General features: G+C 38.4%; 1 protein-coding gene across 1 annotated transcript; it reads left to right on the forward strand.

Moving 5' to 3' along the window:
* Positions 1-14,644: 14,644 nt before the first annotated feature.
* On the forward strand, positions 14,645-14,991 carry LOC746717 (acyl-CoA-binding domain-containing protein 7-like). Its single transcript, XM_054667593.2, has one exon. It carries the CDS (start codon positions 14,725-14,727, stop codon positions 14,989-14,991), a length of 267 nt encoding a protein of 88 aa, XP_054523568.1. The 5' UTR covers positions 14,645-14,724.
* Positions 14,992-17,631: the final 2,640 nt, after the last annotated feature.

The raw sequence follows: 17,631 nt of genomic DNA on the forward strand, positions 1-17,631 counted from the left end.
ATTTATATGGGTTGACAGATACTTTCCCTAATAAATCTTGCCATTTTCCCTGGTAAGGAACTGTGTGCTGACTAAATGGTTGCTGACACATGGGAGTTATTCCCATAATTTCCTCACACAGTAAGACAAATCAATGCAATGCAGAGCTCTGTTACAGACACTAACAGCTTTGGAGCATGTCAGAAAGTGTGTGTGTGTGGGGGGGGGGTATACAATGAATCCATGTTTCTAGACTTTCCTACCAGAGACAGCTTGAGGCAATCTGACAGCAAAGGCAGGATCTGAAGTCCTAAACTCAGACATTTTATCTCCGTGAGCTAATTTACAACCAAGAGAGCCACAATACTATCAGATCTAGAACTCAACTACTTTAAACAGCGACCTTTTGTCATATATTTTGCGTTGATTTTTTTGAAGTGTTATGTTGTTTGAAAGCTAATTACCTTCCTAGAGGATTAATTTCAAACCTTTTCAAACCTAGAACCGCTTTAGGGAACAAAACAACTGACTCTCACTGCTTTCTTGTTATCCCAAGCTGGACTCCAAGGGCCCCAGGCCCCACTTGGTGTAAGGTATAGAATTCTGCTTTATACCAGTTTACAGGTATCAAGGAGGCAGGAGAGAGACTCAGGGTAGTGAGGGGAAAGAAGATCAGAGTCATCTCTTTTTCATGTCTTTCATTTCACAACTTCTTCCTTCCCATGCCTGCTGGTGCGCTCCCTCGCCTTGTTCCAGAGCCAAAAGACAGGTCAACTTCACTGCTTTTTATCCAAGTTGGCAGAGGTTGTGGCAGCGGGGTGGTAACTCTGCCCGATGTTCCCAAGCTGCAGCTGGGACATGTCCAACAGCAAAGTCACTCAGTAAACAGTTCTCTGTTTCTCTTTTCCTCGAGTTGGCTGGAATATCTCTAAGCCCGAGTACCACCCACTCTTTAATTCAAGACAAGCCCACAGACCAGAAACTTCACAGATCACTCTGTCTTAAAACAGTCTTTTGTTGGGTACAAAATACCATGTATAAAATTATTGATATGCTACAATTATTTCCATTCCAATCCCTATAGATTATCCTTTTTGACGGTTTAGTTTTTCTATTTTTATTAATATCCCTTGTACATCACTCAGTTCAATATTCAAAAACCTCCTTAGATGTTTATTTTGTGCCTAGCTTTGTGGTGATGTGGGGGAGATAAGCAAATACTGCACTTAACAGTTACTTATTTTAAGATGTTTACAAACTAATTGGAGAGAGAAAAGCCAATATGAAGCAAGTGATAACTAAAGAAAAATTGTCTTTAAACCCTAAAAGTGGGAGGAAATAGCAAAGACATGCAGAGGTCAGGAAAACTTTAAGAAAGATGTTGGCTGGGGCTGGGATTTGAAGGAGTGGAGGTTGAGGAGGGCTTTCCAGGTCTCACAAGATGGTTAAGCTTCAGAGGCTGATCTCAGCAGAACATACTGTGGGACTGTCAGAGACCAGTTTAATAAAGCAACTCTGACACCAGAAAACTGGTAAACAAGCAAGCAAATAAAACCAGGAACAGGTCGGGTGCGGTAGCTCACACCTGTAATCCAAGTACTTTGGGAGGCTGAGGCAGGCGGATTACGAGGTCAGGAGTTCGAGACCAGACTGGCCGATATGGTGAAACCCCGTCTCTACTAAAAAAAACATACAAATTAGCTGGGCGTGGTGGCATGTGCCTGTAGTCCCAGCTACTCAGGAGGCTGAGACAGGAGAATCACTTGAACCCGGGAGGCAGAGGTTGCAGTGAGCCAAAATCACGCCACTGCACTCCAGCCTGAGCGACAGAGCAAGACTCCATCTCAAAAAAAAAAAAAAAAGAAAGAAAAAGAAAAACAAGGGTAGATTAATAAGTTGGCTAAGAATTCATTATCCTTCCATATGTTGAGTACTAGAGATCAAAGGGAACTCATGAATCATGTCATGCACCTTCATGCCTTCATTTCACAGATGAGAACACTGAGGATAAGCGACTCAAAACAATTTCACCATAGCAGGTCACAAATTAGTGCCAGAGTGGAAATTCAACTCCAGGGCTTCCGACGCCCATGCATCACACTCCACTTCAAAACCCCACACTGTTATGCTTCAGTGATGGAAGGCCCTTTGGAACAGTGATATACTAACAGTAACAAAAGAATAAATTCCAAAGTAGAGGTATTATAGAAGGGATAAGGCTTATTTTGTGTACAGATATTTCTAAGTTTTTCTTTTCTTGAATTGCACAAGGTATTATATCAGGTTTCACCTCCTCTGCTTTTGACGAAGTCTTCCATGGCCCTGCCTAGCCTTTCTGACCTTATTTCCCAACACTCCCTATTCTACAGGCTCCACTCAAGCCAGATGTGTCCATTCATAGTCCCCAGCTTTTGCTAGGCTCGTGCCCATCTCTGGGGTGTTGCTCCTGTTTTCCCCTTTTCAACTTTCAATTGATATAAAACCCAAGGCTCAGTAAGGACCTTTGGCTACCTCAAGTCTTCTCTGGACTCCTATTTAATTTAACTCATTTTAATAAAATTTTATGGAGGACCTGCTGTGTGTCAGGCACTCTACAAGGCACTCAGGACTCCCAAATAAGTCAGGCATGGGTGCCACCCTCAAGATACAGAGGCTAGAAGGGGAATGCAAACATGAAAAAATATCATTACCACCCAGAATCATAAAAATAGGTACAGGAAATATAGGGACATTCTAGTCTAGTAGATGGAAAGGGAGAAGATCTCATGGAGAGAGTGAGGTCTGAGATCAGTTAGTAGATGAGTGGAACTTCATCAGGGACTAAGTTGGGGGAAAGGGAAGGAAAGGGTTATTCCAGGAAGAAAAGACTGGATGTGGAAACGCACAGCATTTATCAACTTTGGTTTGGGTACCAGGTTCTGTACCAAACTAGGTTTGAGTTTGGTACTAGGATTTGGTTTGCCTTCAAAATATTAGGTACCTAGAAGAGCTGGTGGGGAAAAGACAAGAGAGGTGGTCAGGACTGAACTGTGGCCTGTAGATGATAAAGAGCCAAAGACATCTGAAGAGGGACAATTTAAATCAAATGTTTGGGTGGTTTGTTCACAGGAATATGGGCCCCACCTTATATTCAAGAAATCAATGAATCTATAGAAAGGACAGTTCTGGAGACAGATCCCGAAGAATGGGTAAAATTTCAACAGACTGAAATGGAGGAAAAGTCATTACATTATTAGTGGAGACAGCAAAGCAACTGTTTATTTGTTACCTGATTGTTCTGGGTACACTAATTTTTACTCCTGAGACATATTACCTAAATTCTTCAAGGACAGGAATCATTTTTCCAACTGCTTTTTAATAGTTCCAAGTAGCTAACACAGTTCTGGATACACAGTGGGTGTTTAGTCAGTTCCTAATAACTGCTTGGGGTGTGGCCAAAAAAAGGAAGAAAGAAAGAAGAAAAACCCTCATAATATTTGTTCATGACAGAAGCTCATTTTTATTCTTAAATCTGTTGCTAAGAATAAAAATTTATAAGTTTTTATAAATCCAAAATTTCATATTTGAAACAAAGACGGTGTATATAATTGGAAGCTTATGGTTGTCTAATAAAGGACAGAAGATTCCAATTAAAGCCAAAATTTTATCTCTAAGCAGGCTTTCTCACTGTGTGGGCATCCCAACTGCTACGTTTGTTTAATAGATCAAATTAAATGGATGACTGCTTTTGAAGGGCATCTTAGGGACTTGGGACTTAGCTTTGCTTTGGTGCTAGTTTACCTAAGCTCACTACTGAGGGGATTATTTGGTCTTATTATCAGAAAGATCACTTTTAAATATTGGGGCGAGTGATAATATGATATAAATACTTCATATATGTGTGTGTGTGCATGTATGTGCACGTGTGTGTTATTTTTTCTTAATGAGAAGCAAAGGGCACTGGGTTTCACCAATTCTCTTTCCCTCCTCTACCTCTGATCAGACTCTGAAAAAATACCCTGCCTCTTCAACAACAAATGTTTTAAGTGCAAAGGGTAAATTTTGTTCTATAAAGATAAATGTACTTTTTATGCATTCCGCAGTGCTCATATTGCATTACGTATGTTATTTGTAACTCATAAGTAGTGAGATACTGTCATGCAGGAATGATATTCTAAAGAGTTAACAATGGTACAGCATAGACACCAGCCATTCAGAATGGACTCCTGAACAATCTGGAAGGATGCCAGCTGGCTCACTGGCCCTGCACATCCCAGCTACATCTCAGCTCTGGTGTAGTAGACTGTTAAACCTGCTTTTATCTGTCTCTACTTCCCTTCCAGTAACAGCCACACATTTTCCTTTGGAGAACTGCACTCCCTGAAAGGAAATGGCCAGCATGGGACTCTACTTTCCCTAGGACACAAGGCCAGAGCATGCAATCCAGATTTAGCTAATAAAGACATAGTTTAGGCCAAGCAGAGTCCTCCCCCGGACTTTTCCTCTGGAGTTAATTGGGAAGATTTTCTCTACTTCGGAGATTACTTTGAAGGATGTGAGCCTGAGGCATTTGGAGGCTAGCCATCTTGCCTTTGTAGAGGATAAATCCTAACTGAAGACTGAAGTCAAGAAGAAATAAGTGAACCTGAGAAAGAAAGAGAGAAACAAAGTCCTGGCAACATGGTTTGAGTCTTTGGAACAGCTGTGCCTACAGCCAGATGCAATCTCCCGAACTTCCCAGTTACTCAAATACATTTTTTCTTCTTTTTCTTTTTTGTTTTTGCTTAGCATTCAGATAAGAACTGAGTAATAATTATGCCCACATAATATAGTTCTATGTAATTTCCGTTACACAATGCTGATGAAATCTTGGACTTAATTGAAAACTCTGTTTTTTATTAGATTGTCCTAAGGCTCCAAACCAATACATCATGCACCTAGAAATCATCATGGATCCTTAATCAGGAGAATAACAAAATAAAGAAAAGTTTGCCTGGCAAGAGATATGTGGAAATAATCAAAACAACATATGCTCATAGATGTATTCAGGAATATACATATATATATATATATATATATATACATCCTTAATTTTGAAAGATGCCAGATGCCATTTCTTTCCATGTTAGTATAACTGAAAAGAACTGTTATTGCCCATACCTTAAAAATGTTTGGAGATTATTCTATACTCTTCACTTAATTATTTGCAACACTGGACCATAGATTTACCTCATTCATTTATCCTATAAGCATATTTTAGGAAGTTGTTATATGCACTTTGCTGTTACAGGCTCTAGGGAAAAAAGATGAATTAGGAAATTCCCCTATCCTCCAGGAGCTCAGATTCTAGTGGGAAGCAGAAGTGTAAATTGATAAATGGTGTGAAAGTTGGCAAGGCGAGCACTTTGCCTGCTACTGGAGGCTTCTTCCTCCTCCATAGAGGCACAGCCAAGAGCTGGACACAATGGAGTCTAGCGGGTGCACATGGCTCCATAAAAGTCGCTTTCCCAGTGTTCCAGGCTAAGCTGTTCAGCAAATCATACGGTCCTGGATTTTCTGGTATTTCAGGCATTGAGATGCTTTACTATTGCTTTGATCTTTTTAAAGCAAAAAACTTTTTCAATGGAAAAATAAAGAGTTAGTTTCCCCATCATTGATCAATGTAGTCTTAACTTTCTTTGCAAGGCCAGACATGATCTCCAGGAAGTTACTGTGGTTGATAAACACTTCAAATTATAAATTAAATTTAAACTCTAAAAAGTGTAATTATGAACAAAATGCTTGAGAGCACAGAGAAAGGAACCATTAAATTTACATTTTCAGTCACTGTCAAGCCTCTATTTATTCAGAGCCATTCTTTCCTTTAAAAGGCACTGTAGCTAGGTCTTTGGAGTGGATTCTGTTACAAGAAATTCCTTGAAGCTGTCTCATTTTCTTCAGTCCCTCACTGGAATTTCATAATGATTTAACCCATAGCTGAATTCACTTAGAAATTCTCAGGAGCTAGAAGCCAAAAAGACACTGAGAATAATTTCTTTCACTATTTTTCTTATTTTAGTTCGTGGATCTGTGAGTGTTGTTTCATGTTGTTTGGTTTTGGTGGATGATTGCTACACTTCACAAGTGAGGAGAAAAAATAAGTCTTCCATTTCTTTTCCTTTCCTATTCTAACTGGCTTTTAAATTATCCACATGGGCTTTCAGATTAGATGTTGCCCAAAATGGCTTATGTTTTTTTGCTCTGGAAGTAACTCTTATAAGAGGAAAATAAAACATTTATTTTGTTAGGTTATTTATTATAAAGGATTTAGTGCCTGAGTTACAACTTAAATGATTTGCAGACTAGAGAGCACCTCAGAAATTACCTATTCCAAATTCTTTATTCTACAAATATTCAGACAAGATAAACGAATTGCCCAATTTGCAGAGCTAGTCAGTGACACCGCCAAGACTAGAACTCACATCTCAGCAAGGCATTCGGTATTGCTAAGTTCCCTGACCATTTCCTATAATAACTATTACAAATCTTCACCACTGCTTTCATGAACCTCATAATACTGCCTCCCTATCACTCTGGCCCCTGCTTCACAGAAAATTGGAAGCTACCAAGCATGAACTCCAGTTTCCACTTTTAAACTTCCTCATATCTCATCTCAAAAGAAGAATATCAGAATATTATTACCCTTCAGGGTAATCCTGCCATTTGTCATCTGTGTCCACTGTCTCTTTTTTTTTTTTTTTTTTTTTTTGAGACATGGTCTTGTTCTGTCACGCAGGCTGAATCGCAGTGATGTGAACATGGCTCACTGCAGCCTCAACTTCCTGGGCTCAAACGATTCTCTTGCCTCAGCCTCCTTTGCAGTTGGGACCACAAGTGCGCGCCACTACACCTGGCTAATTTTTTTATTTTTTGTAGAGACAGGTTCTCATTTTGTTGCCTAGGCTGGTCTTGAACACCTGGGCTCGGCCTCCCAAAGTGCTGGGATTATAGGTGTAAGCCACCGTGCCTGGCCGGAGTCCCATCTCTTCTAAAACTTTATTCTGTTAATGTTAAACCTCATTCTTTCACCTATATGGGGATTTTCTCTCCATCAGCCTGTTGTGTTCAACACATAAACATGCTCAAACACTTGCATTCATAGCGACATTGTGCCCCATTCTGGAAGCATTCTTTGTTTTCTTTTCATCATAGCCAAACTTAGGAAAGTTTCCACAGTCACACCTCCCATTCATTTCTTCAACTTCAAAAATTTGACTTTTGACACTACTATTCAACCAAAATGTTTGGGCAAAGGCCATCTCTGTGCCTTTCAAGGATGTTTTTCAATTTTCTCCTTTTGAGAACCCTCTTCTCTTCTGGATTTCTTCTCCTCTTACCACTGGGTTTACTTTCAAGTTTTTCTCTCTCCCTTCATTCATTCCTTAATTTCTGATACTTTCCAGGGTTCCATTCTTAGTACCTTTTTCTTCTTATTCTGTATTGCAAATGACAAGTCCCATTGAAATCCATGCCTCAGTCCTTGCACAAAAACTTGTGTAACGTACAAATGTCATTTAAAGGAAAATATCTCTCCTAAGTTTTCAACATTGATGAAAATTTTTAAATTATAATATTATTTAGTTACTTGAATATAAAACTAAATGTAAATTCCTTGTGTTCACAGGGTTTTGTTTTTGCTTTCAGTTTTGGTTTTGGGTTTTTTTCTTTTTTGAGACATAGCCTCGCTCTGTCACTCAGGCTGAAGTTAAGTGGCGTGATGTAGTCTCACTGCAACCTCCACCTCCCAGGTTCAAGCGTTTCTCCTGCCTCAGCCTACTAAGTAGCTGAGATTAGAGACACCCAACACCACACCCAGCTAATTTTTGTATTTTTACTAGAGATGGGTTTTTGCCATGTTGTCCAGGCTGGTCTCGAACTCCTGACCACAAGTGATCCACTGCCATGGCCTCCCAAAGTGCTGGGATTACAGGCGTGAGCCACCACGCCCAGCCATGTTCATAGTTCTTATACAGTGATACAACTAAAAACCTTTTTAAGTGAATGCAAATGAAATTAAAATTCCAAAATACTCATAAAATGAAGTGAACATTAATTTGTGCGGTTATGTTGTTTTCTTGAAACTGAACTGTCAACTTACAATGTGAATATAGGACTGGGTGCTAATAACATAGTTCCTTTCTAATTAAAATAGAGCTGTGTGCCATGTGATGATTCAGCTCTCCCACCACTTTTCTCTGTCCAAACTACTGTGAAACCTTCATTCCCATGGGCAAGCACACAGTGACACCATTGTGTCTGCACTTGACCTGTTTGCATCATTCACATATTAAACCTAGCTTTGTGATATTTGGCACCAGCAAGATTATGAACATAAATATCAATTCAGACACTGAAGTAAGTTGGCAATATTCATTCATGAGGTGGTCATCCAGATAATTCAGATTATTGTTGAAATGAAAGCATGAGTGTAAGCATGAATGTAAAAATCAACCTAGTGAACACAGACCACTGAAAATATAATCAAGGAATCTCAGGGATCTGAGGATCCCAACTTTGTGAATCCCAGATCTGTATCTATAGCCCGAAACCCTCTCCTGAGCTTCTGCCCTGTATTTCCAACTGCCTACTAAAAATTTCTCTACCTACATGTCACCTCAGAGGCAACATGTCCAAACTGAACTTGTTATCATTCCCCACGCACACACCCACCTTAACCTGTATTCCCAATCCTAGTTAATGACATAATCATCTACCCAGTTACCGAAGCCAAAACCTTAAGTCTCATACTAGATTCCTTCCTCTGCCTCACCTCCTACACCCAAATCTTGTTGATCCTACTTCCTAAACTTCTTTCACATCAATAGTCATTTTTCCTTTGACCCAGAAATCCTACTCAGAAATTATCTCAAGGAAATAATTTAAATATTAATGAAGTAACAAACATAAAAGCAAAATTGTTCACACCACTATTGTACTTAATAAGGAAAAACTGAAACAACATGACCACTTAAGAGTAGGAGAAAGAGTAAACTAAATAAGATAAAGGTTATCCTTATCCAGGAGCAATATAAAATTATGGTTCTTCGCAGACTAACTCGAAAAAAAAAAAAAGCTTTTAAATAAATTTTATCGTATATATTTAAAGTATACAACATGAGGTTGTGGGCTGTATATAGATAGTGATATGGTTACTATAGTGAAGCAAATAAACATATCCATCATCTCACATAGTAACCCATTAATTTTGTTGTTGCTGTTTTTGAGCAGCTGAAAACTACCCACTTAGCAGGAATCCCAAATATAGTATGATTTTATTAACTATAGTCCTCATGTTGTGCATTAGATCTTTAGGCTTGCTCATCCTACACATCTGCTACTTTGCATCCCCTGACCTACATCTCCCCATTTCTTCCCCACCTTCCTCTTCCCCCACTCTGGTTATCACTGAGCATTCAGAATGACAGACAAGAGACAGAACCTGGGCCCAAGGGAGGCAGCCTATCATATTGGACTTTGCATAAAGTAAGGAATCCCAAAAAAGCAATATTCTCAGTGAGTGAACTAGAAAACTTCTACTCACAGAGGAACACGGTAAGGAAAATTGCCTGTCCCAGTCTTGGTCATAAATAAAGGTCAGAAATAAGTTATTCTTGATAATTCAAAACTATAAGCATGCTCTCAGGTGGATTTAGTGACAGAATATACAGAATCTGAATGTTCCCCCACAACACAAGAAACAATTTGTATTTAAATAAGTCTTAGGTTGGTAGTGTCCCCAGGCATTTAGTAGAAACCGAAGCAAATTTCTCTCAAGAAATTCAATTTCAACTTGGACTTTCAAAAAACCCCACTAACAAAATCTCAAGGAACATAAATCCATAATAAAAGACAGTGAGACATGAAGAAATAAGTTATCAGGGACAAGTCTCAGCCTTTAAAAAATTGCATTATCAGACTCACAAAAGCTTCAGATATAAAAGTTGATATAGAATATAAAATAAACATTTCTAATACATTTTTAAATAAAAGAAAATATAGCCAAATAATGAGTCTACAAAAAATGAGTAGAGTAGTAAAACCAACAAGAATTTTAAGAAATGTAAAATATATTTACTGAAAAAAATTTAAACTATGGTATTGGGATTAAACAGCAGATTAGACAGAGGTGAAGAAATAATTAGTAAACTGAAAGATAAATCTGAAGAAATTGCATAGAGTACAACACAGAAAGTCAGAGAGATAAAATATATGTAATAAAGATAAACAAACAGAATGGTTAGAGTGTGAAGCTCTAACAAATATATACTTGCAATACTGAAAGGGAATGAATGAAAAAATGAGGGAGAGCTACTAATATTTCCAACATAATTAAAGACATAAATTTTTGGATTCAAAAAGCCCAATATATTGCAAGTACAATAAATAAAACAGAGATCTAGACCAAGACCATCACTGAAAAACTGTGACATACCAAAGACAAAACAAGATTTTAAAGCTGCCAGAGCAAAGAGAAGGATGGTAGATGTGAAGTTTGCCAGCTTCTCAATTGCAACAAATAGAAACCTAGAATATTAAAAATGTCACCTTAGAATTACATACCCAGTAAAAATATCTTTGAAGAATAATGACAAAATAAATACACTTTCCGATAAAGAACACCATGGAAGATGTATTACCGATAGACCCTTACTAGAGGGACTTATAAGCATGTACTTTAGAAAAATGAAAAATGATCCTATAAGGAGAGTTTGTAATGCAAAAGAAAGTAGATGGAGAAAATTTTAAACAGGTTAAGATCTCTAAACAGGCATGACTATATACCATCATATTTATTAATAATATATAATTTGTTTGCTTAATAAAATATAGAATTAAAGAATTGAGTAAAATTGCTTATAATCTAAGAGGAAGGTTATCAGAGTTAAAGTGTCCTAAAAATCTCTTAAGCAAATTATGTCTATTGAAATATTTTGAGTAATCACTAAAATAGAAATAGAATATATAACTTCTAAAGTAAGAGCAGAAAAAGTAAAATGAAGGGGGAAAAACTTCATCAAGCTAAAAGAATGGGGGATATGAGAAAAAAGAAACAAGGAAACAGCAGGACATTTTAAAAGCTGCAAAGAAGATTATATCAATCATAGCCCCAAAAGAAGCACATGACACACTTGAAGTGTTTACATGAAAAGAGTTTAGTGAAGGAAACATTTAATACGGCAAGGGAAGGTTTAAAGGAACCGGTAAGGGAGAGTGAAAAATACTGAGATAAGCAAGAGTGGGAAACCAATACTAACCCAAAGCCTGGTAGAGAAAGACATGAGGACTCTGTCACTGAAGCTCAATAAGAATTGGAACCAAGAAAGAGGCACCTCCCAACAGGAGCTAAAGTCGTAACAGACTGCAGCCACTGACAGATGGTAGCCAGGTAGGGAGGAACACTGTCCCAAACCTATGGGTTTGTCATATTTATGAACTTAACCCAAAACCAGATTGCAAGGGAACCCAGATGGTGCTGTAGAGGTCATCCTCATAGGCCACAGAGCAGTGCAGAGGAGGGTATTAGTGAATTACAGGGAGTACTGGGGGACACAGGGTTTCAAATAGGACATAATCAGCCCAAGGAAAACAGAGATAAATTCAAATATATCAATAATAACAAGTGTCCAAATGGACTAAACTCTAAGTTACAATCAAAGATTGTCAAACTGAGTTTTTATTTTATTTTATTTTATTTTATTTTATTTTATTTTATTTTATTTTATTTTTTTGAGATGGGGTCTTGCTCTGTCACCCAGGCTGGAATGCAGTGGCACGATCTCGGCTCACTGCAATCTCCGCCTCCCGGGTTCAAGCAATTCTCCTGCCCCAGCCTCCCGAATAGCTGGGATTACAGGCATTCACCACCATGCCTGGATAATTGTTTTGTTTTGTTTTTTTAAGTAGAAATGGGGTTTCGCCATGTTGGCCAGGCTGGTCTTGAACTGCTGACCTCAGGTAATCCACCCACCTTGGCCTCCCAAAGTGCTGGGATTACAGGCATGAGCCACCGCCCCAGCCCAAACTGAGTTTAAAAAAAAACAAAAAAAACAAACATATGCTGCCTTAAAGAGATTTCTTTCAACTATAAAGACAAAGAAAGATTAAAAGTGGGGGAAAAAAAGAAAAACAATGTAGCAGGGAAATAAAATCCAGGAGAAAGTGGGTATACCATATACGATAGTAATAAGACAAATATTTAAGAAAAAAAATTATTAGAAATAAAATGAATCCCTAGACATTGATAAAAAGCTATAGTATACTGGTAAATATTTAACAGGCTCTCAGGGGAAGGGGAAGACTTATTTCTAGTGTTTTTCAATTTCTGTGGTGAAAATATCCTTACCTTGGCCAATTTCAAGCCACCAACGTGAAGTTAACTGACTCACCAAATTCTAAAAATTTAACATCAGCTCTTACGGGTTGCAGCTCTTACGAGTAAAAGTTAGTTTCAGCATCTTCACTAAACAAGTTTCAATTCACTGGGAAAATAAAGCAATTAAAAACACATTTGCCACCATGCTTTATGTGATACTTGATTGGAATAGGAATGGAGGCAAAAGCTATATTGGGACAAATGAGGAAAATTAATAATAGAATGTACATTAGATAATAATATTGTATCGATGTTAAATGTATTTGATGAGAGTATACCTATACACTTGTATTTTCCTAAGATATACTGTTTATGTTTGGGGGAAGGAAGTGCTATGATATTTGCAATTTACTTTCAAATGGCTCATTAAAAAGGATATATGGTGACACTGGTTAAAACTGTGCAAGAGAGAGCATCTTCCTCTCTCTCTCCCTGGCCCTTTCCCCCTCTCCCCCACTCTCTTCTTCCACAGAAACACTGATAAATTGAGCAAAATTATAGGAATCAACTTTATCAAAACTCTGGAAAACTGTCAAAGGTTTACAGCAAAAAACTGAACACCAAATCAAGAAACAGGCATTAAAAATGCCAGGAAGTTTTGCTGAATTTTCACTTGCCTTTGCTCCACCTTTGTCCCAGACTCAGTGACAGTCTTGGAGACAGCAGCCAGTGTTGGACCCTGCACTCTGGCTCCAGAGATAAAAGAGCAGATCATATTCACAAAGAATCGTGTTTGTCTTTTCTAACCTGTCTGAAAGCTACCTGAAGGACTGACACAAGGAGCTTGCCTTTGTTTCACCTAACTCAGACTTACTCATGGGAGAAAAGTGGCTATGCAGAGAGTATTCCTTGCAAACATTATAAGACCAATAAACAACATGCTACACCTGGAACAAAAAAATTACAATTGAGGCAAACTATAGATATGCTGAAAGCCTGGAAGGAAAAGACAGGGAGACAGTTTCTTTGGAAAATTAGGCATTCAAAAGTGTCCACATACATTGGGGAACTTAGAAAGCCATGTGCATACCCAAGGTAGAACACATGCTGGAAAAGACCTGAGAAGATCTATGTGGAAGATCAGCTTCCACTTCTGGCTGATCTCTAGGTTCAATGCAAGCAGGAAATGAAGGCTACAGCAGAGCTATAAACAGCCTGTCTAAACATTGAAGGAGTGCTCCAATACAGAGCCGACTAAGAGATATCTTTTCTTCCTTTTTTCCCTTTTCTTTCTCTCTCTCTCTCAATCTCTCCCTGGCCCTTTTCCTCCTCTCCCCCCTTCTCTTTTTCTTTTATGTCAACCAAGAATCCAGAAACACAAAACTGTCCTTCAAAAAGGAGAGAGAAATTAAGATATTTCCAGATAAACAAAAGCTAAGAAAGTTTGTTCCTAGGGAAACTGCTCTACAAAAATATACTAAATGAGATTCCTTTAGGCTGAAATGAAGACAAAAATTGGAAACCATATGAAGAAGCCATATAAAGAACTCCAGTAAAGGTAACTATATAAATAAATATAAAACTCAGTGTTATTGTATTTTTAGCTTATAACTCCTTTTTTTATTTCCCACATGATTTAGGAGATAAATACATAAAAATTCTTGTATCCTTGCTTCTCCTGTGCTTGGTGCTTAAATAAAAAAAAAAGTAAGAAAAAATCTTATATATTTTTGTTAATGGGCACACAACATATAAAGATATAATTTGTGACAATCACAACATAAAGTATGGGCAGTGCTGTATAGAGCAGAGATTTTTGTATGCTATCAAAGCTAAATTTGGATCAATTTAAACTAGGTTGTTATAAATTTATGATGTTGATTGTAACCTCTGTGGTAACCACTTAAAATTTTTTTAATTTTTATTTTTATTTATTTTTTGAGACGGAGTCTCACTCTGTCGCCCAGGCTGGAGTGCAGTGGCACGATCTTGGCTCACTGCAAGCTCCGCTTCCTGGGTTCACGCCATTCTCCTGCCTCAGCCTCCCGAGTAGCTGGGACAACAGGCACACGCCACCACGCCCGGCTATTTTTTTTTTTTTATTTTTAGTAGAGACAGGGTTTCACTGCATTAGCCAGGATAAAATAGATTTTCAACATACTGATAAGAAAATAGCGGAGTTTGAGGCTGCAGTAAGCCATGATCATGCCACTGCACTGCAGCCTGGGCAACAGAGCAAGAACCTGTCTCTAAAAAATGGTCAAGAAAATTAGAAGGGTATTAAATGATACACTACAAAAAAAAAATCAATGGAATACAAAAGAAGGCAGTAATGGAGGAAATGAGGAACAAAAATGGTATAAGACATACAGAAGGAGTGCCTGGAGAGCAGCAACAGCCCAGCTGCCACCACCATGTCCCTGCAGGCTGATTTTGACATGGTCACAGAAGATGTGAGGAAGCTGAAAACAAGACCAGATGATGAAGAACTGAAAGAACTGTATGGGCTTTACAAACAAGCTGTAATTGGAAACATTAATATTGAGTGTTCAGAAATGCTAGAATTAAAAGGCAAGGCCAAATGGGAAGCACAGAACCCCCAAAAAGGATTGTCAGAGGAAGATATGATGAGTGCCTTTATTTCTAAAGCCGAAGAGCTGATAGAAAAATATGGAATTTAGAATAAAGCATATGATAAATTTTCCTTTTTGAAGCCTTCATAATGGTATCATGACCAAACATTTAGAGTTAACACTGTTAACTCTAGGTATCATGTATATTTTTGCTATTATTATGAATTATACTTAATTAGTAGTATGCTAAAACTGCATAGTTAACTAAATTGTACTTGCTTAAACCAGGTGTCTTTAAAAGTTCTTTTAGAAAAGTATTTTTTTTATTTTTATAGATTTAGGGGGTACAAGTGCAGTTTTGTTGCATGAACGTATCATGTAGTGGTGAAGTCTGGGCTTTCAGTGTCCCCATCACCCAGATAGTCTACAATTGTGCCCAAAAGGTACAATTGTACATTCCTTACCCCCCTCGAACCCTCCCACCTTTCCAAGTCTCCAGTGTCTATTGTTCCACACTCCATGTCCATGTGTACACATTGTTTGGCTCCCACTTATGGGTGAGAACATGTGGTATTTGACTTTCCATTTCGGAGTTATTTCACTGAAGATAACGGCCTCCAGTTCCAACCATGTTGCTACAAAAAACATGATTTCATTCTTTTTCTTAATGGCTGAGTGGTATTCCATGGTATACATATACCATATTTTCTTTGTCCAATCATCTGTGGATAGACACTTAGGTTGATTCCATATCTTTGCTATTGGGAATAGTGCTGTGATAAACATATGGGTGCGGGTGTGTCTTTGATACAATTATTTATTTACCTTTGGGTAGATGACCAGTGGTGGGATTGCTGGACGGAATGATGGTTCTGCTTTTAGTTCTTTGAGAGTCTCCATATCGTTTTCCATAGAAGTTGTACTGGTTTGCATTCCCACCAGCAGTGTATGAGTTTCCCTTTTCTCTGCATCCTCACCAACACCTGTTGTTTTTTGACATTTTAGAAAAGTCTTGCTCTGGTAGTATTTGCACAAAGGTTAAGAATTTTTTAAAAGACATACAGAAAACAAAGAGCAAAATGGCATAAGTAGTACTTTCTTATCAGTTATTACTTTATGTAAATAGATTAAACTTTCAAATCAAAAGGCAGAAAAATTAGCACGATGTGTTTTTGGTTTTTTGTTTGTTTGTTTGTTTGTTTTTTGAGATGGAGTCTCGCTCTGTCACCAGGCTGGAGTGCAGTGGTGCAGTCTCGGCTCACTGCAATCTCTGCCTCCCGAGTTCAAGCGATTCTTCTGCCTCAGCCTCCCGAATAGCTGGAACTACAGGCGCACACCACCACGCCCAGCTAATTTCTGTATTTTTAGTAGAGATGGGATTTCACCACGTTGGCCAGGATTATTTCGATCTCTTGACCTTGTGATCCACCCACCTCGGCCTCCCAAAGTGCTGGGATTACAGGTGTGAGCCACTGTGCCCGGCCCCAGCACAGTGTGTTTTTAAAAATGAGGCAACTATATGCTATCCACAAGAGACTGAGTTTAGATCCAAAGACACAAATCGTTTGAGTGAAAGGATGGTATTTGGGTTAAATTATGTCCCTCTAAAAGATATATTAAAGTCCTAACACCCAGCACCTGTGAATGTGACCTTATTTGGAAATAGGGTCTTTGCACACATAATCAAATTAAGATGAGGTCATTAGGATGGGCCCTAAATCAATATGACTGGTGTGCTTATAAGAGGAGGAGAAGGCTGGGCATAGTGCCTCGCACTTGTGATCCCAGCACTTTGGGAGGCCACAGCAGGAGGATCACTTGAGGCCAGGAGTTCAAGACCAGCCTGGGCAACATAGGAGTTCAAGACCAGCCTGGGCAACATAGTTAGACCCTGTCTCTACACACACATACACGCGCGCACACACACACACGCCCACACACACACACACACAATTAGCCAAGGGTGGTGGCATGTACCTGTACTCCCAACTGTTTGACAGGCTCAGGTGGGAGGATTGTTTGTGCCCAGGAGATTGAGGCTGCAGTGAGCCATAATTCTATCACTGCACTCCAGCCTGGGCAACAGAGTGAGGCCCTGTCTCTAAAAAACATAAAATAAAATAAAAACAAGATTTTAGAAGAAAAAGAGAGAGAGAAGAGGAGAAGAGACACAGGGAAGAAAGACGTGAAGAAGGAGGCAGAGATTGAAGTTATGCAGCTATCAGCCAAGGAATTCCTGGGACCACCAAAAGCTGGAAGAGGCAAGAAAGGATCCTGCCACAGAGGCTTCAGAAACAGCATGATCCTGTCAACACTTTGATTGATAACTTTAGGCATCCAGAACTGTAAGAGATAAATTTATGTTGTTTTAAGGCACCCTATTTGCAAAACTTTGTTACAGTGCCCCTAGGAAACTAATACAGAATGAAAAAAGATATTCCATGCAAATAGTAACAAAAAAGAGTGGGAATGGCTATACTTTGGACTTAAAGCCAAAAACTGCTACAAGAGAAAAAGAAGGTGATTATGTATTGATAAAAGGGTCAACTCACCAAGAAGATATAAAAATTATGCATATATTTGCACCAAACAAAATAACTCAAAAATATATGAAACAAATACTGACAGAATTAAAGAGAGAAATAGAGAATTCTACAATATTATTTGGAAACTTCAATACCCTACTATTAATAATGGTTAGAACATCTAGACAGAATATAAGTAAGAAAATAAAAGATCTGAACAACC

This window comes from Pan troglodytes, chromosome 16 (assembly GCF_028858775.2).
Source record: "Pan troglodytes isolate AG18354 chromosome 16, NHGRI_mPanTro3-v2.0_pri, whole genome shotgun sequence".
Taxonomy (NCBI): domain Eukaryota; kingdom Metazoa; phylum Chordata; class Mammalia; order Primates; family Hominidae; genus Pan; species Pan troglodytes.